At 60.8% G+C, this 21,143-nt stretch overlaps 1 protein-coding gene across 1 annotated transcript in view; it reads left to right on the top strand.

Annotated features, from left to right (window-relative positions):
* Positions 1-21,143, top strand: part of EEFSEC (eukaryotic elongation factor, selenocysteine-tRNA specific) — a 113,541-nt gene that overhangs the window by 54,732 nt on the left and 37,666 nt on the right. Inside the window, exon 4 of the mRNA XM_068982515.1 lies at positions 655-819. Within this exon, the coding sequence (XP_068838616.1) occupies positions 655-819 (165 nt within the window). The remainder of the gene's footprint in view (positions 1-654; positions 820-21,143) is intronic.

Here is a 21,143-nt window from a genome sequence, read left to right as displayed (position 1 = left end):
TGGTTGTCATGCTCCGGGAGCTGCACTGAGCTCTTATCATAGGTGTCTGTGAACGTTCACAGTCACATGACTAACGAACCTTGGGAGGCTTCAGTTGTTGATCCGCATCTTGGCAGGAAAGGGCCTGGGGCTCAGAGGGGTTAAGTGACTTGCCCAGGCTCGCACACAGAGCAGGAGGTGGAGCTGGCGTGCAGACCTAGGTCGGCCGGCGGGGTTGGCTCCGGGGTCCACTTGCCCTGGGTCTGCAGACCTGGGTCAGGCGTGACCACACGCGCGGCCTCCGTTTCTGTGATTATGCAGGGCAGACCTTGCTGACTTAGCAAACCTGTTTCTGGGTGAAGCTTTGGTGACGTTTTCGTCACCAGCTGCAGAGGGCACTGGTCTGGGCTGCTGGGGCGGTGGCTTCTGCTGTGGACGCGTCTGTGTGTCCCTATCGGAAGCCTCCAGGCCGGGCCTGCCCACATGCTCTGGTCTTTTTCCATGAGAGTCTTCATCACAAGACCAGGACTCTGGACCGTTCAGTGCCAGACAGCTCTTGACGGAGTCGTCTCTGGTGAAGTCAGGGAGGAGCAAAGCAGAGAGAGTCAGGCGGCCTCCAGGAGGGCGGGGGTGTCCGCCCTGCCCCCGGTGTGTGGCACAAGCCTGTCTTTCCAGCTCCTGGTGTCCCAGATCTCCGTCCCGACGAGGGACCCCTCGGGGCCGTTCCTCATGGCCGTGGATCACTGCTTCTCCATCAAAGGCCAGGGCACCGTGATGACGGGGACCGTCCTCTCGGGCTCCGTCAGCCTCGGCGACAGCGTGGAGATCCCGGCCCTCAAGGTCAGTCTGGCCTCGCCTCCCCTTCCTCTGGGCCCCTCTCGAGCGGCCCGGAGGGGGCCGGCCCCCGTGCGCCCCCGCTGCCGGGCCACGCTGCCCCGTCTCCCCTCTGTCCGTCCCGCCTGCGGCCTGGAACCAGCGCTTGCCTCGGTGCTCAGATCAGCACCGCCGACTGGAGCCTCACGGGCGGGGGTTCTCGGTGAAGGCAGGAGGCCCCCAGGGGCACCTGGGCCAGCAGCACGGGCCGTGAGTGAGGCGCCAGGCAGAGCCCCTCCGCTTTCTGCAAGCCCCCGAGCCAGGGCGGCAAGGACGTGTGGGCACTCACTCCCGAGTCCCTTGTGCTTCGCCACAGGGATTTCACTTTAAACACAAGCAGAACCGCGGCTGCTCAGGGCAGGACAGTCTGGGGACATGCGGATGATGGCGCGTTCCTAGTGTCACCGCAGGCGCTGCGTCCCCCGTGGAGGCCTGGGGTGGCCGCAGGGGGCCCTCGCCACCCCTCCTCCTGGTCCCTTCCGGCCCAGTGCCCAGTGGCTCTGGTCCCTCCCCTCGGGGGCTTTGTTTCCTGGAAAGGAAACACGGATAGGCCACCCGTCCTCTCGTCCTTGGGGAACGCAGGCGAGTGAGAACCTGCGAGGCCCCCGGCGTTCCGGGCCCAGGGAGGGTCTGTGATCCTCAGAGGAGGCAAGGGGAGAGCAGTGGCGTGTCTGAGGACGCATCTCGGCTAGGTCTGCGGTCAGGGATGCGGCCCCTGGGGCTTCCGTGGGCCCGGAGGCTCGTCTGCAGGGCAGGCCCGGGCGCCCACGGGATTTGTTGTGCTGGGTTTCAGACTTGCCCGGGACCATGACCTCCGAGCTTCCGCGTTCTCCGTGTGCCTGCCTGTGAGAGCCGATGGCTTGGCCAGTTTCACCATCCACACAGGGAGGCGTCTTGCCCGGAACAGAGCTCCCTAGACCACTCGGGTCTGGTCTGGGGGCCTAGACGGCGAGACGCGAGCTGGTGATGTTGAGAGGGGAGTTTGGAGCTCGTTAGAGTTAAGGCTGTACCGAGGTGAGGATCTGGATACTGGGAGGGGTGACGGCGTTTTGCACACGAGGTGCCAGAGGGTGGGCGGGTGCGGGTGGCCTGTGCCCCAACAAGCACTATGCTCTCCAGAACCTCCAGGAGAGAGGTGAGGCTCTCACCCTGGGCAGGGCGGGCTCTCCACCGATGACAAGCATCCGGTGACGCAGGGACTCTCAGGGAGGGGCGTGTCACCCTGGGGGCTGAGGCCGGGGCACTGCAGCCCGAGCCCAGGGGTGTGCCTGGTCACCCGACCGCCCGCAGCCGGGAGGAGTGGGGGCCGTCCCGTCGGAGGTCCCGGGGCCTCAGCCCGGCCGACACCTGGGCCCTGGCCGCGTGCCTCGAGCGGCGCGAGAGGATGCGCTCCCACTGGTCCTACGGCAGAGCCCGCGGTGACCTGCTGTGGTCCCAGGAGTGAGTAGGGATTTCAGACGACAGGCCTGGGTAGGAGGCTCTTCCCGCTCGCTGGGGCCTCGGGCTGGCCCTTCCTGTGGCATTGCAGACGGCTCACTGTCCCGGCTGCTAGTGGGAGACGCGGGCCTTGGGGTTCTCCAGGTGGGTCGGTGCTCGCTGATGGCCAGCCCCGCTCTCCCGCTCCTTCCTGTGATCCCATCTGGCCCGGAGGAAGGCTTTGACCGAGGAGACAGTAGTTGAAGCCACTTGGCCAGCGCCAAAGCCCGGCTCTGGGCACTGTGCCCACCTCCCTGGGAGCCCCCGCTCAGCATCATGTGCCCGGGGCGCTAGGGCCCTGCAGGGCCGGGTCCAAACTGGACAGCTCTGCCCCGAGGCCACAACATCCCCGTCAGACTTCCCTAACCGCCTCGGACACCTCTGACCGCCTGGACTCCCCAGGAGACGCAGCCCAGCCCCTCCAGATAAACAGCCCCGTCCCCTCCCGGCCCCCTGCAGCCTGCCAGACCCCGGCTCGGCCCTGCCGGCGTGTCCACCCCCAGCTGGGGCTCGTTAGCTGAGGGGGAGTGAAGGAGAATCAGAGCACATGGCTGACACTCCAGGCCCCGCCCCTCAGGCTCCCAGGACCTTTCCAGGCTCGGCTGGGGCCCTCCAGTAAGGCGCGGCCTTGGGGACTCAGCTGGTGACGTGTCCACAGCGACCCACTATCAGGGCTGTGACAGGACCCGTCAGAGGTGCAGGCTGTGAGGAAGGGAACAGGGACCTGGGTCAGGCCACAGGCAGGGCCCTCCGCCCTCTGCTCCACCGCCATCACAGCCCAGACCCCGAGGGCCCCCGTCCCTGACCGGGGAGATGGAGAGCGCCCCGCGCCGGGGGGCCGCCTTGGTGTTCGGCACCGCCGTCACAGGGATCCGTGTGGGTCCACGCACAGGGAATGTGGGTCCTCTCCTGGTTGTGTGGGTACAGGGCGTCTAGCGGGCCCCTGAAGTAGGGTGCACGTCCGAGCCCGAGGGTCCGCTGAGAGCCACGTCGGTGTGATGAGGAACGGACGTCCCCGGGGGGTGTGGACACCTGTTCCGTGATGAGGCTTTAGAGGAAGTTCAGATCTCGATGGCGTATTCCTCCAGATGGAGGCTGCGTGCAGGTGGGCTCACCTCTCACTCAAACCCCACGGAGGAGATGCCGTCTGAGACGGGACCCAGCGGCATCTCCCCTGCCCTTGCCTCCGCTGGGAAGCTGACCCCCGGGGTGAAGCAAGGCCCGGACTCCGGGAAGACGCCGTCCTCCCCAACCGCCTCTGCCGCCCCTGCCTCTGGCTGGCCTCGCCTGTGCCCTCCCCGCCCGCAAGGGCCTCTCCTGGAAGCTCCTGGCCGCGCCCTGGGCGTGTGCGTCTCTTCTGTGGGTCCCACTGCAAGGACCTCCTTGAGGGCAGGGACTGCGTCTGCCCGGCTCCGCGCTCTCAGCACCTGACCCAGGGCCCAGCCGAGAGCAGGCTCCAGAAACCACTTAGTGAACGAAACAGCGGGAGAAAGCCAGAGAGTGAATAAGCAGCTTGTTTCTTAGTAGGCTTTTGATGCAGTTGACGACCTCAGAGGGCTGTGTAGACGCTGCTCCCCAGGGCCCCGGGGCAGGACTGGAGTGGGCGGTGGCCTCTCTGGTGTGGGGCCGCGTCCTGGCGCCCCCCCAGCCAGCAGGCCCAGGACTGATGGTAAGCCAGGCACCCAGGGCTGTGCCCCGGCTGAGCCCTCTGCCTCGGTGCCCGGCTCCTCCTCAGCCGTTTCCTGGTACGGAAGGCTCGTCCGGGAGGGAGCGGTGCCAGGCCGGCAGGGCCAGTCACCCAGACCCCCCCGCCCTGCCCCCGGCCCGGGCAGGCCCTGCTGGGAGATGCGGCCACCCTGGGCCGTGGCCCCTCCTGCCTGCTGTCCTCCCGGCTGCTGCTGTGACCCTCTTGGTCTTATTTTCCTCATTAAGGGAAAGTTGAGTGTTTCCTGAGTGTGCGTAGAGCCAGTGTACCACTTACACTGAATATTTATCATTCTTTTAAGAAATAAAACAATAATAAAAACACCATAAACATCGCTTTAATTGTGCACAGGCTTCAACTTGTAATAATCCTGGGGAAATGGCAAGTGAGACGTGTCCCTAAAGTAAAGGCACTTGCCTGCTTTTGTTTGAAGTTTTGCTCAAATGCTTTATTGTATAACCTGTTCTTATTTTTTAAAAATGGCAGCCATTGGAGGTTTTTTTGTGTGTGTTTTCAAAAGTACTTAAATGAGATGCTTCTGGGCAAATCAGAGTCGAGCCAGCCCTGGGGGACTGAGCCAGCTGCAGTTAGGTCCCTGCTTGCTGTTAGCGACCCTCGTGTGTGAGGACACGCGCGGGGGTGTGTAGGTTAGGACGGGCCCAGTGGGTTATTGCACCTGCCTGCCCACGCGCCCTCCCCTCTCCTCCGGCCCGCGCACCCTCCCCTCTCCTCCTGCCCGGGCGCCCTCCCCTCTCCCGCCCGCACGCCCTCTCCTCAGGCCCGCGCGCCCTCTCCTCTCCTCCGGCCCGGGCGCCCTCCCCTCTCCTCCGGCCCGCGCACCCTCCCCTCTCCTCCGGCCCGCGCGCCCTCCCCTCTCCTCCCGCCCGGGCCCCCTCTCCTCTCCTCCCGCCCGCGCGCCCTCTCCTCCCGCCCGCGCGCCCTCTCCTCCCGCCCGGGCCCCCTCTCCTCTCCTGCCCATGCACCAGGGTGGAACTGTGGTCCTCGTGACAGGGCAGATTCCCGGAGAGCAGGTGACAGGTTCCCACGTGAGGGCGGCAGGGCAGGCCTGGGTGCTGAGCTGGGAACACGCCTGCAGTGGCCCTGCTGAGAGGCAGCTCAGTGAAGGTGACGACCTGAGTGGGGGGAGGGGCACTTTAGCCGACGCTCGAAGATGGGAAGAGTCCGACGGGCAGGGAGGTGGTGGGAGCAGGCCTTGGTGGTGTGGCGGTTCCAGCCTGTTGAAGACAGTGGTCCCTGTAACGTGCAGGAGGTTCTGAAGGCTGCAGAGGAGAGCGTGGGTGTGTGCGTGCAGAGGGACAGGCCCAGGGGGCCGGGGGGCTGCTGTGTGGCCCAGCAGGTTGGGGCACCAGGGTCCAGCAGGCGGCAGCGCAGTGGGCCTCAGAGCGGTTCGGGAGGTGGCATTCCCAAGCCTGGGGCTGGGCTGATGGGGCCAGGTGCAGGGGCGGGCCCGTCCAGCTCGGCTCCCAGGCCTCTGGCTTGAGGAGCAGGTGGGCTGGTGCGGCCTTTGTGGAGGGGGAGCCAGAAGTCTGGGGTGGGGGCAGAAGTGGAGGGGAGCATGCGCTGCATTTTAGGAAGTTTGGGGTCTTTGGGGGCATCCAGTTAGAGGGGCAGCCTCGGGGCTGAAGCTCGGATGTGTGGGAAAGCACGGATTCGTACACTGTTGGCGTGTCCAGCGCAGGGTAGGGGCCTCTGGAGAGGAAAGACAGCTGTGCTCCTAAGGTTTTCTTCCTGCTGCCTGGAGGCCCCCAGCCCTCCTCCTGGCCGTGGTGTGGGAGCCGTCCAGCTCTGCAAGGTGAGGTCTGTGAGGCCCCATGCTGGCACCTCGGGGAGGAGGGAGGGTCCTCCCGGGGCTGTTTACACTCTCCAGGGTGACAAGCCCCCGGGCCGGCCTCGGGCGGAGCTGCCCTGGCCTGCCCGATGCCCGGGCCGGTCTGCCCGGGCCGGTCTGCGAAGCGTCCGGCCCCAGGGAGAGCCGCCGTGCCCCCAGCCCCCGCGACGCTGCTGCCGCCAGAAACAAGCAGGGTGACTGGGCGGAAGGTCAGGAGTTTAAGAGCTTGTTTTATTCGAGACGGGGCTGAGAGGCAGGAGGGAGTGCGCGGGTTTATATGTGGATCCTGGTATTTGCTTTGAGCTGCGGCGAGTGGTCGGGCAGGGAGGGAGGCCGCCCGCCAGGGAACGCTGCCAAGCAGAGCTCCGCTAATGCGATCCAGACGCAGCCCATCTCCCGCCTAATGCAGTCCTTGCGGCAGGAAGGGCCCGGCAGGGCCGCTTAACCCTTCAGGAGCTGCGGTCAGACCATGCTCAGCCCTGGGCCCCACCCACCCATCATGGGAGCCCCCCACCCCCGTCGGGGTGCTGGGGCGTCTCTGGTCACTCGACTGCCGGACGCCCCCTCAGGGCACTGACTGGGGCAAGCATGTGGCAGACGTTTGCTCAGGAAAGATGGCCACACTGTCCATAGGAGGACTGACTGGCCCAGCATCTCGGGACTGGTAGGAGGTGGGGCGCAGTGGGACCTGGTCCGCAGGTACAGCTCTGTGCAGGCCCGGGACCCTCTGCCTGGCCAGCGTCCCCGGTCACAGCTCTGTGCGGGCCCGGGACCCTCTGCCTGGCCAGCGTCCCCGGGCACAGCTCTGTGCGGGCCCGGGACCCTCTGCCTGGCCAGCGTCCCCGGGCACAGCTCTGTGCGGGCCCGGGACCCTCTGCCTGGCCAGCGTCCCCGGGCACAGCTCTGTGCGGGCCCGGGACCCTCTGCCTGGTCAGCGTCCCCGGGTACAACTCTGTGCGGGCCCGGGACCCTCTGCCCGGTCAGCGTCCCCGGTCACAGCTCTGTGCGGGCCCGGGACCCTCTGCCTGGCCAGTGTCCCTGGCTGCCATGAGGGCCGTTGACCCTGCTTCCTGGGAGGGCCGGCCTCCACGTCCATTCCCCTCCCTCTCCCAGGGCAGCAGCCCCGGAGCGCAGGGTGTCCACGCGTGAGCATCCCCGACAGGGTGACGTCAGCGGGGGTGGAGGGACCGCGCTGGGACCGCCAGGCCTGCGAGGGCATGGGTGCCCGCTCTGCACTGGGCCCTCAGCACATTCTGTGGGTGAAGGGGTCGCACGCATGTATGCGTGCTTCCAGCCGTGTGGGAAACCATGTGTGCGTACACGTGTTTGTGTGTACGCTGGTCAGGAGGCCCTGCGTCGTGGGTCCGTCTTGGGGGGAGGGCGCAATCAGGGCGCAGCGAGCCTTCCGGGTTCTCGTCGTGGTGCTTGGCGTTTAGACCTTTCCAACAAGCTGGTACTCGTGTTCCTCGTGTGGCTTTTAGGGAAGGAAAGCCAGACTCGGTGGAGGAACGGCTTCTGTCGTGCGCGTCCGTCTCCCCTCCTCCGTCAGCCCCGGGCCCTCACCTGCGGGCAGGTGGGCGGCCAGGCCGCGACCCTGCTGGGGGGAGGCGGGCGGCCCCAGGGAGGCGGCCGCGCATGCCGGGCGTCCTGCTGCCTCCTGTGCGAGCCGGAGCGGGCAGCCCACGAACGGATTTCCGAAGGGCCCGCCTCGTGAACTTGACCGTCTCCCGGAGGGGGAGACCCCCACAGGGTCCTGTGCTGCCCGCTGACCCTCACTGTCCGCCGCCCAAAGGCCACTGGAGGAGATGGTCTGACCTGGTCAAGTGCTGCCACCAGCGGCCGGAAGTGCTGGCCTGCCCGCGTTGGGTCAGACGTGCCCATGTCCAGACCAGCGTGCCCGCGTCGGGTCAGGTGTGCCCGTGTCCAGACCGGCATGCCCGTGTCGGGGCCGGCGTGCCCGCGTCAGTCAGGAGTGCCTGCGTCGGGTCAGGAGTGCCTGCGCCGGGGCCGGCGTGCCTGCGTCAGTCAGGAGTGCCCGCGCCGGGTCAGGAGTGCCCGTGTCGGGGCCGGCGTGCCCGCGTCTGGACCGGCGTGCCCGCATCGGGTCAAGTGTGCCCGTGTCCAGACCGGCGTGCCCGTGTCGGGGCCGGCGTGCCCGCGTCGGGTCAGGAGTGCCCACGTCGGGGCCGGCATGTCCGCGCTCCAACCCCTTCCCGGCCGCAGCCGTGGGTCACGGGAGCCGCGAGCACTTTTGAAGCACAGCCTGGATGTTTGGCCTGACCGTGTGTGTTTGCTTAAGCATCGCCCCTGCCAGTTCATTCGGACCTTCTCTTTCTTTTAAGAGCGTGCCGCTTGCCAAAGGTTATTTTGGATCTGTTTTTGTTTATCAGGTGACTTGTTCCAGCACGATTGGAAGCAGACACGCGCCTGAGCCACTCTCGGCCGCGTGCACACGCGCACACGCGCACAGGCTCCGTGCACACCCCTCAGGGCCCCAGAACACACCCGGCACACTGGGGTCTGGGGGCTGCGGCGGGGAGAGCGCCATGGTCCAGGAGCCAGCAGTCACAGGGCTGTAGGCGGGGGAAGCTGGGCGCTGACCTCGGGAGACCCAGCCAGGGGACTGTGCTGGAGCTCTGGGCCTGCGCGGGGCTCCTGGCTAGGTGAGCTGCTTCCTGCCCCGGCGCCTGAGGCGAATTTCTTCCGCAGACGCGTCTCCCGCCATCTGGACCCACTGTGTGCACGCGGGGCTGCTCAGAAAGCCCTTCCTGCTCTGAGGGGCGCTGTGCCCAGAGGAGTGGCGGTTGGCTTACCTGAGACGGTCCTGCGCGGAGGAGCGGCCTGCCGTGGCTCTGGGTCTGCTCAGGCTGTCGGGGCCCCCCGTGTCTGGAATTCGCTCTGCTCCGTGTGGTGTGGCCTTGGGCCAGCTCCGGCCCCCGGGAGCCCCTCGAGCTGCACTCAGTCCTCAATTCCAGTGACGCTGCATGGTCCCCAGGCCCGGGGTGCCGTCTGAGGCTGGCCCCGGGCACGGTTGCAGGGCCGGGGCTGGGGTCCCCGACATGGTGGCCGTGTGGTGTGGCCACCCCCCAGCCCTGGCCTGCAGGAACCCGCTTCCTCCCCCAGCGGGGACCAGCGGAGGGAGGTCCAGCCGGGGGTTTGGAGACAGCTTCTTTCCTCCCCAGATGGGAGTGGGGACTCACGTCTTAACGTTTTCTTCAGATTTAAAAAAAAAATGCTCATCAGTGAAAATTGGAAGTTTCTGAACAGGATGTGGAGGTGACCTCCAGTCCCACCTGGGCCCCTTTGTGGGCGCCCTCAGCCAGCTCGAGGGCGTGCAGGCCCGCGAGACAGCGTGAGGCACGTGTTCGGCCACGTGTTCTCGCACACTCGCAGCCTGTGCGCTGGTCCTTTTCAGTGTGTAGAGGAGACTGTGCGGTTGCCGAGCTGACTGCACGGCACAGAAGCAGTTATGTCTTCAGCTGAGTTTGGGAATCTTTCTAGAATGTGTTTTCTCAGTTCTTCCTAGAACGCGGCATACAGTTTCCTCTGCACGCGGTGACTCGGCTCATTTCCTTGAACCAGGGGACATCGCAGGGTTGCCGTTGACGTGTGTGGTCTCCTTGCTTCTCTGAAGGGGGCCCTGCTAGCCTGTCCAGTGGGAGGGGATTCACTGTGCAGGCCACGCGGCTGCTTGCAGAGGCCAGGTGGGCTTCTGGGCACTCCTGGGGTCACCTCATGAGGGGGGAACCCTCCCATTTGCCTTAAGCCCAAGAGCAAGGGGACACTGAGAGGTGTTATCAGAGAAGGCGTGGGGAGCAGTCAGACTAGGGGCCAGAGTGGGTGAGGCCAGCAGGCTGGTCCCGGCGGGGCTTGGTAGAGGTTCAGTCCAGGGTGGTGCCGGGAGAGAGGCACGGGTGATGGCCGTGCCCAGCAAGCAACGCGCTGGATGCCGGCAGGTGGGACTAAGAGATGGGTGCCCGTGGTGTGGGGGCCCTGGTGCCCGAGACACCTGGGCAGACAGCATGGTGCTCCGACATCCAGAGCAGCAGCGGAGTCTGGAGGCCTCCTGGACGGCACGTCCCTGGAGCCAAGGGCAGGGTGAGGTCATTTGAGGAGTTTAAAGAGGAGGCCTTGCTTTCTGCAGAACCGTGGGGCGCGCTGTGTGTGTGTGAGTGAGGCGCCTCTCCACGCCCGCCCCCTCGCTGTGGGCACCGCCCGGGTTCTCCAGCCCCTCTCACGCCGTCCCCAAGCCTGTGTCAAGCTTTGGCGCCTCACCTGTGCCTCTGTGTACTTCTTCGTAGTTTAGCCAACAGCTTTACATTTGTGAGTTGAAGAGGGAGCTGGGTAATTTCCTGAGCCCGAGAGTGTGCTCAGCCAGCTGCGCACTTTCCCGTCTGGGACGCAGACGTGTGCCCTCAGCGGTGGCCTCTGTGCTCTGTCCCAGGCCCCCGGTGGCGCTCACACGCCCGTGCTCCCGCTCCCACCTGCGTCCTCCATGGTGTGCCCTTGCCGGTGGGGGTGGCGTCCGTCCTGGGCCCTTCCATCACGACTCTGTGCTTCCTGGAGTTCCCGAAGCTCGCATCGCCCTCCAGGGGCTCTTGCCCATCCAGAGGGTCTGTCTGGGGTCTGTCTCCGCCCCCCATACACTGGAAGCTCCCTGAGCAGGGTGGGGGTGAGAGGGGCCGTGGGGGTGCCCCTCCTGGCGGAAGTGTGTGTGTAGACCTCTGGAAGCTCCCTGAGCAGGGTGGGGGTGAGAGGGGCCGTGGGGGTGCCCCTCCTGGCGGAAGTGTGTGTGTAGACCTCTGGAAGCTCCCTGAGCAGGGTGGGGGTGAGAGGGGCCGTGGGGGTGCCCCTCCTGGCGGAAGTGTGTGTGTAGACCTCTGGAAGCTCCCTGAGCAGGGTGGGGGTGGGAGGGGCCGTGGGGGGTGCCCCTCCTGGCGGAAGTGTGTGTGTAGACCTCTGGAAGCTCCCTGAGCAGGGTGGGGGTGAGAGGGGCCGTGGGGGTGCCCCTCCTGGCGGAAGTGTGTGTGTAGACCTCTGGAAGCTCCCTGAGCAGGGTGGGGGTGAGAGGGGCCGTGGGGGTGCCCCTCCTGGCGGAAGTGTGTGTGTGAACCTCGGATTCTCTTTTACGGGCGATCTCTCGCTTCTCACTGTCGCTTCTTCAGTGTGTGTCCGTGTCCCGGTCACTGGGCTGCAGCGCGGCACCTCCTTGCCCTGCTGTTCAGCCATCCCCGCTCATCAGGCTCCTGTGTCCGCCGGACGAGCCCCATGATGTGCTTTCTGAGCCCTTTCTTCATCCCTGGGGCCGCAGGCTGCTGCGGGCCCCCTTCCCAGCCCCGGGGTCAGACCTTTCCACAGGGAGCCCACTGCTTCCCCAGGGAGCACCGGGCGCGAGGCCAGGGGCTGGGGCTGGGCTGTCCCTGCGCCTGGGCCTCTCGCCCACCTGAGCTGGGAGACCGAGTGTGCACACAAGCCGTGCGCACATGTCTGTCATTACAGACACACACGTGTCCGTCCGTCTCTCTCCACCCGCCCATGCAGGTGCATTCAGACCAAGGAGCTCAGTGGGGCCCCTTCCCACAGGGGCCTGCCCTCCCTCCGCCCACCTCCCTGTCTGCGGAGCTACTTTTGCTAGACTGTGAGCCCAGGCCCCGGGCGCTGTTTCAGTCCAGGGGCACCCACTGGCCCTGAGCCCCAATCCCTGGCTACAGGAAGGTCGCCATTCTTGCAGACGGCTTGAGCTCTGAGCCCTAGCTTGGCAGATCAGGTGGCAAAACACCGCCTCCAGTCTTAACCTCAGTTTCTGATTGTTAGAAAAGTAGGTGATGGCTTTCTCCTGATGGAAAAATCCAGGCTCCGCCAAGATGAGAAGCGCGTGTCCCTCACTGGCACCGCTTCCAGTTTCTTTCCAGGAGCATGTGCACTCCCAGGCCCGTCCCAGCTTCTTTCCAGGAGCATGTGCGCTCCCAGGCCCATCCCAGCTTCTTTCCAGGAGTATGTGCACTCCCAGGCCCATCCCAGTTTCTTTCCAGGAGTATGTGCGCTCCCAGGCCCGTCCCAGCTTCTTTCCAGGAGCATGTGCGCTCCCAGGCCCGTCCCTGCTCTTTCTTTAGATTAGTGATGCCTTGGTAAGCACATTTTTGTGCCTTGGTGTTTTCCCATGGAAGCTCTGTCTCCTAAGACAGACTGAGGACTGAGCGCTACCTTCTTTTCTCCCCAGCACGTAGTGATAGCGCAGAGCCGCCCGCACCGCCCGCAGGCTGTGCTCGCCCTCTGCCCCCAGCACCACGGGCTGCCCTGCAGCCACCTCCGCCCCGCGCATGGCCACTGAGCCCCCCAAGATGGAATAAGCGGGACGCTGTCCTCTTGCGTGCGGGTCGGCGGGTCGGTCATCTCTGAAATGACTGCTCAGCCCTTTGCGCATCTCTGTACCCAGTTGTTCATCTTTCTGTGGGTCTGAGGTTCCTGTTGATGGAGACATGTGTCCTTTGTCAGATAACGTATATTGAAGTGATTCCTCTCAGGCAGTAGCTTGCCTTTTCATTTTCTTGATGATGTCTTTCGAAGGTTTTTAATTTTGAGAACTTCAGTTCCTCGATTTTCAAGTACATGGCTTGTCTTTTTTTTTTTTTTGTCCCTAAGAAATCTTTCCTGTGCCCGCCCCGTAGTTAGGAATGTATTCTGTTTTTCTTCTGGAAGCTTTATAGTTTTAGCTGTATATTCCATGTTCTGTTCTGTGTTCCATCCCAGATTAATTTCCTTGTATGAGATGCAGAAGGGATTGAAGTTTATTATTTTTTGTATTTTTTTATTACCATTTATTGAAAAGATTTGCCTTTCCTACTGAATTGCAGCGGGATCTTTGTAAAAAGAAATTAGTTAATATGTCCGGGCCTGTGTGTGGACCCTGTTCTGTACTGTTCATCTGTCTGCGCTTATTCTAATCCTCGTCTGCCTTGATTACCGTAGCTTTTCAATCCAATCCCAAAGAAAGGCAGTGCCAAAGAATGCTCAAACTACCGCACAATTGCACTCATCTCACACACTAGTAATGTTCAAAATTCTCCAAGCCAGGCTTCAGCTATACGTGAACCATGAACTTCCAGCTGTTCAAGCTGGTTTTAGAAAAGGCAGAGGAACCAGAGATCAAATTGCCAACACCCGCTGGATCATCGAAAAAGCAAGAGAGTTCCAGAAAAACATCTATTTCTGCTTTAGTGACTATGCCAAAGCCTTTGTATGGATCACAATAAACTGGAAAATTCTGAAAGAGATGGGAATACCAGACCACCTGACCTGCCTCTTGAGAAACCTAAATGCAGGTCAGGAAGCAACAGTTAGAACTGGACATGGAACAACAGACTGGCTCCAAACAAGAAAAGAAGTACATCAAGGCTGCATATTGTCACCCTGCTTATTTAACTTCTATGCAGAGTACATCATGAGAAACGCTGGGCTGGAAGAAGACAAGCTGGAATCAAGATCGCCGAGAGAAATATCAATAACCTCAGATATGCAGATGACACCACCCTTATGGCAGAAAGTGAAGAGGAGCTAAAGAGCCTCTTGATGAAAGTGAGAGGAGAGTGAAAAAGTTGGCTTAAAGCTCAACATTCAGAAAACGAAGATCATGGCATCTGGTCCCATCACTTCATGGGAAATAGATGGGGAAACAGTGTCAGACTTTATTTTTTGGGGCTCCAAAATCACTGCAGATAGTGATTGCAGCCATGAAATTAAAAGACGCTTACTCCTTGGAAGGAAAGTTATGACCAACCTAGATAACATATTAAAAAACAGAGACATTACTTTGCCAACAAAGGTCTGTCTAGTCAAGGCTATAGTTTTTCCTGTGGTCATGTATGGATGTGAGAGTTGAACTGTGAAGAAAGCTGAGCGCTGAAGAATTGATGCTTTTGAACTGTGGTGTTGGAGAAGACTCTTGAGAGTCCCTTGGACTGCAAGGAGATCCAACCAGTCCATCCTAAAGGAGATCAGTCCTGGGTGTTCGCTGGAAGGACTGATATTGAAGCTGAAACTCCAGTACTTTGGCCACCTCATGCGAAGAGTTGACTCATTGGAAAAGACTCTGATGCTGGGAAAGATTGAGGGCAGGAGGAGAAGGGGACGACAGAGGATGAGATGGCTGGATGGCATCACCGACTCGATGGACATGAGTTTGGGTGAACTCTGGGAGCTGGTGATGGACAAGGAGGCCTGGCATGCTGCAGTTCATGGGGTCGCAAAGAGTCAGACACGAGTGAGCCGACTGAACTGAACAGTGAATTTTAAAGTCAGGTAGTGTATTTTGAAATCAGTGAGTGTTTTTGTTCTTTTTAGATTTTTTCTTTTTTTTTTTTTTTTGGCCTTTCTAGGTTCTTTGCATCCATGTAAAATTTCAAATCAACTTTATTTTTTTTAAAAAATATGTACTGGAGTTTTGATTGTCATTTGTATGGACTCCATAGCAAACTTTGGAGACACTTGAGGTTTCATAAATATCACATGCTCCAGTCCATGGACGTGGCACGCCTCTCCATTGCTTTAGGTCTTTATTTTCTCTCAGCAACGTCTTGTGTTCAGTGCAGAGTTTTGGAGTGCTTTAGTAAATCTATCGCCAAGTGTTTTATCTGACACTGTTTAAACAGTGCTTTGAAATTTTCTGTTTGCTGTTAGAGTGAAGAGATAAAATCGGTTTCTATATGTTCACCCTGTATCCTGCCATCTTGCTAAAGTCGGCTCTGAATCTGGTGCTTGTTTTGTGGAATCCTTACAACTTTCTTTGTAAACAGTCATGTTTCCTGGAAACACATATGACTGTTTCCTATCTTTTTTGCCTAATTTTTTTTCCTGACTCAAAGTAGCAAGAGATATGAGAAGGCTGCTCTGTGCCCGCAGTGCACTCTGCCCACAGTCAGGCCCCCATGGGCAGGCTGTGCCAGTGCTCCCAGGCGCACTCAGGTGGAGAGCCCCCCGGGGCCGGGCTGAGGGCCTTGGCCAGGTTGCTCATTGGGCGTCCTCCCCCGCAGAGCCCGTGCTGTGCCCCGGAGCTGACCCATCAGGACTTGGCATCTGAAGGGCTGGCGGGGAGAGCCACGTCTTCCTGAAAGTTCATCCTCATCAGGGGAGCTTAGAGGGAAAAAAGCGAGTGAGCTCTCTCCTCCGCATGGAGCGGGTGTGGCCTTAGCCACACCCGGACCTGAGCGTGACCCGGCCCTGCTCTGAAGCGCAGGTCTGTCCAGGGAGGGACCCCGGGGGCTGGAGGACCATCCCTTAAAGACCAGCGGCCACTCTGGCGTCACCCAGTGGAGGAGGGAAGGGCTTCCCGGGCAGCAGCGTGTGCGGACGCGCGGGACCAGGGAGCGGCCGGGGCTGCGCTCCGACGCGCGGCCTGCCGTCTGCGTGGTTACCGTTACAGAGCACAGACACAGACGGCCCCCCGTCACGTGCGGCTGCCGTGTTGACCGAGGGCCTCTTGTGTGCCCTTCAGGCCTGCGCTGTGCCCCCAGCGGGCACGTCCCTTGGGCTGGGCGGGCGGGGGCATCGTGTGGCTGCAGAGTGTGCGCCTGTGGCCCCGCGTGGGGACGTGCCTGGTCAGGGGGTGTTTCGTTCGGGCGTCCAGACTGGAGAGAAGCGAAGGGGGCCGGTTCCAGGAGCTGCTCCTCGGGGTCCAGGTGCTCCGAGACGTCTCCTGCCCAGCGCTGGCCCTTGGTGCCGCCGGACGCAGGCCGCTGTCCACTGCCCGAGCCGCGCTGACCCCCAGGCTGCCCTCGGGGCCGGGCAGCAGAGGAAGCGAGCTCAAGCCTGTCACCTGGTTGTAGTTTTCGTAATTTCTGATTTGGCATTTTGATCAGTCTGTTTCTGGTCAAGGAAATGCGTCCGCATCTCATAACAGGAAACCCTTTTGTGATCTTTACTTCAAGGCATTTTTCTCTCTCTCTCTCTACTTCCCCCACCGCTTTTTTCTCTTTTGGCAAAAATACAGGCCTAATATGATGTGCATCTTATTAAAAGTTCAGCATAATTTACTGCCATTGGTTTGTTTACAAAGTCAACAATCCCCAACTGCACAACGTGGCCTTCCTACAGCCACTGCTCTTTTCAGACTTTCTTGGCTTTTCCCTGGGGCTAAGGTTGGGGTGGGGGACAAGGAAGGACCCACGCTTGAAGGGGTTGCGTGCCGTCGGGGGAGAACAGGCCCACAGCAGTGTGTCCAGCGTGGTCCCCAGCCCCCACACGCGTCTCTCGGGGAGGACGGAAAGCGGGGGGTGGGCTGGCCCGGTCCCTAGGGCTGACTTAGCCCGGGGCCCTCTGGGAGCAGGGTCCTGGCAGAGCTAGAGGGGCTGTCCCCTCCCAGGCCAGCGCTTCCCCCGTCACTCTGCTAGGGGTGCCCCAAGCCCACCCCGGGACCTGTACATAGGACCTGGGGACATAGCCTACAGGGTCCGGCCTCCCGGCCTCCCTGGTTGGGAGGCAGCTCAGCAGAGGCCAGAGCAGAGTCTGAGCTGACTGCCCTGGGCCGCCACCGTGGGGCTCCTCGGGAGCCGACCTGGTCTCCTCTCTCGGCCTGGCCCCCGAGGCCCGCACGTGTGCACCTGAGCCCCGGGCGCTCGTGAGACCACCCCCTCCTTCCCACACCTGCCCTGCGGCAGCGACCACCAGAGGCCCAAGCCAGCCTGCAGGAGTGCATTGCCTAAGGGCCCCGGGCGGCGGGGACCTGTGGCCTCTGCTGCTGCCCAGCTGGGCTGCCACCAGGGAGGGCCTCGCCCAGGGCCCCCGAGGCTGGGCGGAGCTCCTGGGAGACCAGAGTGTGCCGGTGGGGGCCCGTGGAGCGCTCACTGTCGTGGGCAGGGGGGCGCGGGGGTCAGGAAGACGTGGGCTGTCCCTTGAGGCTCGCGAGACTGGGAGGTGCGGGTCTCCGCTCCGGCCTCCCCCGTCCCTTGTTTAGGGTTAGATCCGACAACTTCCCAAGGAGTTATGGTCTGCAGGGCCTCCACCTCTGTCTCCAGGGCCTCCCTTGTGTGAAGAGGCAGGGAGCCTTCCGACCTTGCGGTGGAAGGGCCGCCCTGCGCAGAGAGCTCGAGGCCCTGGGTGACCTGGAGTCTTTGCGAACTCTCCTCGCAGATCCCAGGGCTTCCTGCCTCCTGACCCCCCACTCCCCAGGGCCCCGCTTCAGGCGTGGGGCGGGGCTTCACGCTCAGGCCTCGAGCCTCAGTCCTGGGGACTCTCCCGTGGCTGGAAAGAGTGCGTCCTCTATAGTTGAAGACAGCAGCAAAGCAGACTCGCGGCTCGTGAAGCTACTGACCCAGGGCTCCTGGCCTCTCCCCCAGGTGCTGGGCTCAGAGCCGGCGGCTGTCCCCGTTCCCCTCTCCTGGCCTCTCCCCCAGGTGCTGGGCTCAGAGCTGGCAGCTGTCCCTGTTCCCCTGGAGACCCTGGTGCAGGAGCTCCCGGCTGCCCTGCTGATTCCTGAGTGTTCACTGACCGCGGGGGTCCAGGAGCTGGGCGGGTGGGCCCGGGGGCAGAAGGGGGTGCGAGGTCCCGAGCGGTGTGTGTGTGGCCTCAGGGAGTCAGCCCCGCACAGAAGCCACACGCTCCCTGTGTGTGTCGAGTGCTCTGAGTCATGAGAGGCTGCAGTAATGATACAAAGGCCCTGAGATGAACTGTGTGATTATGTTATTCGGTGTTGGGCGCTGCAGGAGCGTCCAAGGAGGCTCGACCTGGCCAGGGGTGTGCCCCGTCAGGGCTGTGCTGTGACCAGCTCTGTGCCCATCCAGAGCAGCTGAGGACCTGGGGGCCGTGTGCCCAGGCCCGGGGCGGGGCCGGATGCCAGCCCCCGCTCTCCCCGCTCCCGCCCCCTATCGCCCAAGCCCAGGGTCTGCTTTGGACGGCCACCCTGTGTCCTGACCTCGAGCCTTCTCAGGCTGTGGGGACAGGAGCTGGGGGCAGGGGGATCAGGGCCCTGGGTGACGTACGGGGGCTAGGTCGTCTCGGGGCCGGGAGGGCCCAGGGCAGGTGGGCTATGCGGAGTGGCCGCTGACCCCGGGCCCGGGTGGCTTCTGACTTCTACGTGAAGAAGACGAATTTTCTCATCGAAGGGGAAAAACTGCCCGATTTTTATCAGGGCAAGTTGGTTAGAGTGTTAGTTAAGTCATTTGTCAAAGCTCATTTAGTTGTCAAAATTAGATCATTTCCCTCCATTTCCTGGTGGATTGGTCGTAACGATAGCTTTCCTGGCACAGCATTTATCATCCTGGTCCAAATGGGGGATGGGGCCGGGGGCAGGCGGGAAGGTGTCCCCAGAGCGGTGCGACCCCCTGGTCCTCCTGTGGAGGGAGATGCTAGTTTAATCGCGCCTAGCTCCTGTTACCACTTACAGCACAGCGTTCACGGAGCTGCGACCGCGGGCCTGGACTAAGCCGGAGCGATGCCAGTGCCCATGTCCACAAAGCAGGGAGGGGGACGTGGTGGGCTGTCAGCTCCCCGCCAGCGAGGCTGACGGCAGAGAGGGTGGCCCTGCTGTCAGCCTTCTGACTGCAGCCGTGCGGTCAAAAAAATCAGCATCCTAAAATAATGTGAAAAAAAAGTGTGGCTCCTAAGAAAAAAGCGTCTTGCACAGAAAAGAGGAAGAGAAAACGGCCCAGTGTCTCGTTTCCCAGATGCTCCTTGGTTTCTGTAAGATCAGTCATGTACCTGCTCACAGCCCTCGAACAGCACGAAGGTTACAGCTGAGGAGGGGAGGTCCCCCCACCCCAGCCAGGCCCACCCCAGCCAGGCTTGCTGAATTTTTTTTTTTCTAAATTTTTCTCAGAAAGTTAGGCATACACACAACTCTGTGTGTGTCTGTGTGTGTCACACACACACACATATATGTAAAATTCTGTTAATAGCACACTCAGAACAGTGTTTGCGTTTCGTTCATCGCCGTAGCCTTTGCGGTGTTTGTTGGTGTGTGTGCTCACACCTGTCTCCCTTTTAGCCGCTTGCTACAGAGCGTGTCGTGTGAAGGCACTGCGTCTTATTCACCTGCTGTGTACCCCTGTTGACGGACAGTTGAACTCTTAACAATTGCAGCTGACGCGGCCTGCTTCGGATGTCCCGAGGGACTCGTGTGAGAATACCCGCGGATCAGTCCTTCCGTGTGACCTCGCGTTTACCATTCTGATGCTCAGCGCCTCTCCTGCCTGCAGCAGAGGGGTGTGAAGTCGCACGCAGCCCTGCAGTCTCTCGTGAGCCCGCCGGCCTCAGACCCCCGCCCGCAGTAGTCACGCTTTCCTTGCCGGACCCGCCAAGCGCCACTCCCCTAGCTTACGGACGAGCTCGCTCTCTGTGATCGCTGGCCCTGCGGGTTTTGCTGCCGGTAGGTTGCCTGCGGGCCGTCTCTGCCGGCCGTCGCCTTCGCTTCCTGGCTGTAAACCCTCCACCGTGAGCGAGTCGGCCGCGTCAGGCGCTGCGACTGCCGGGCCCCCTCCCGCTCGCGCGTCTCTGGTCCTTTCCGCGCGTTTGCGTCGTCTGACGGGTCAGCCCCAGGACTCTGCTCCATGCTCTGCCCTCCTCAGAACGGCCTCCAGCGGGGCGGACTCAGGCTCTCTCCTGAAGTTGTCTCTCGCTCTTTCGTTTCTCCGCAGTTGCTCCTGGACTTTGTTCTCGTACAGGAGCCGGTGGCGTTTGAAGCAGCGCCTTGGTCGTGGGCTTAGCCGCTTCTCCGAGCTTTGTCCTGCCGCCTGGTTGCCTTTCACTGACTTACTCTCTGGTGTCCAGACACACTGCTCTCTCTCTGGGTCTGGTCCTCTCTCAGCTTCGTGTTGACAGGCTTTAGCGGCTGAGGCTGGCTTCTGCCTCTTCCCAGCCCCGTGTCTCCGCCTGGTTTTCTCCGGGTGTTTGTCGCTGTGACTGCACGTTTATCTCTCAGATGAACGTTAATATCATTTTTTCAGTTGCCGAAAAGCAGTTTCGATGTTGAGAGTGAAATGGAGCTGAACGTAGACCAATTCCGAGAGGGCTTACATCTCTATAGCCTCTAGGCTTCCCTTCTGACGGCACTGCGTGTCTTTCCATTCACCTGGCGATTCTGCGTTTCCTTCAAATGGATCCTGCGCATTTCCTCAGTTTTCACCTAAGCGTTTCATCTTTCTGGTTGCTCTAATCACTTGGACCTTTCCTTCCACTGTACTTTTTAATTTGTCTTTGTACAGAAAGATTGTCCATTCTTTAATATTAATGAGCAATGCACTGCTTTACTGAGACAGACTTCTCTGCAGTTTTTATTATTTTTTCCCACGGATTCTCTTGAGTTTTCCAGGTATATAATTCTATCCTTTGCAAACAGGGACAAGTCCTTTCTTTGTTTTCAACGCTTAGACCTCCCCTTTCCTTCTTCTGTCTTATTACATTGCTCAGTGGGCCCAGAGCGGTGCTGAGCGGCAGGCATCCTTTGTTTATAATTGCAATCAGAACGTGCCCGATGCCCTATCCAAAGGAGACCTAGCTTTTCGTATCATGTATCTTCCTTCTCTAAGAAGCAGATATTCATTCCTCTAATTTTTTAAAGTCAAGTTTTAATGTCAAATATCATGGAAACCCTGTTTGGCATCTTTGGGAGTGACTGGTGATTTCTGCCTTTTGACCTGCTCGTGTGCTCTTTCTTAGCGGAACTTTCCTGGTGGTACAGCCCCGGGTACACCCTGCCTGGCTGCAGCGTGTTCTTTTCTTAATGCCCCACCGAGCTGCATTTGCCCCTCCAGTTGGCGCAGCGCTTACATTAACAGCCGTGATCACAAGGCCTGGTGTTAGCCTTTGTCACGCGAGCCTTGAGCATCAGAATACCAGCTTCACAGAAAGAATCTGGAAGCTTTCATTCTTTATCCTTCCTAAACAGTTTAAATAAGTTGTATGTCCCTTGGAAGGCTGAAGGTCTCTGAAACCATTGGAACTTTGTGCTTTGGGGGCTTAGCACTTTGGTGACTGACTGGAACTTTGTGCTTTGGGGGCTTAGCACTTTGATGACTGATTGGAACTTTGTGCTTTTGGGGGCTTAGCACTTTGGTGACTGTGGGCTTTTTTCTTTTTTGTTGGTTTCCTTGATTCCCATCTCTTCCAGGGACAGTTTTGGTAAAAGATTTTACTAGAAAACGTTCTGCCTCAGTCATGCCTTCAAATCTGTTTGCACTGAGTTTCGCAAGTGAAACCGCCTAACTTTTCTGTATGCCATCACTCCGTTTCTTCCGTCTAATATTTTGTGTTTGTGCCTTACCACTTTTTAAG

The sequence above is a fragment of the Capricornis sumatraensis genome, chromosome 10 (genome assembly GCF_032405125.1).
Source record: "Capricornis sumatraensis isolate serow.1 chromosome 10, serow.2, whole genome shotgun sequence".
Taxonomy (NCBI): Eukaryota; Metazoa; Chordata; class Mammalia; order Artiodactyla; family Bovidae; genus Capricornis; species Capricornis sumatraensis.
This window is presented reverse-complemented; position numbering and strand designations above follow the sequence as displayed.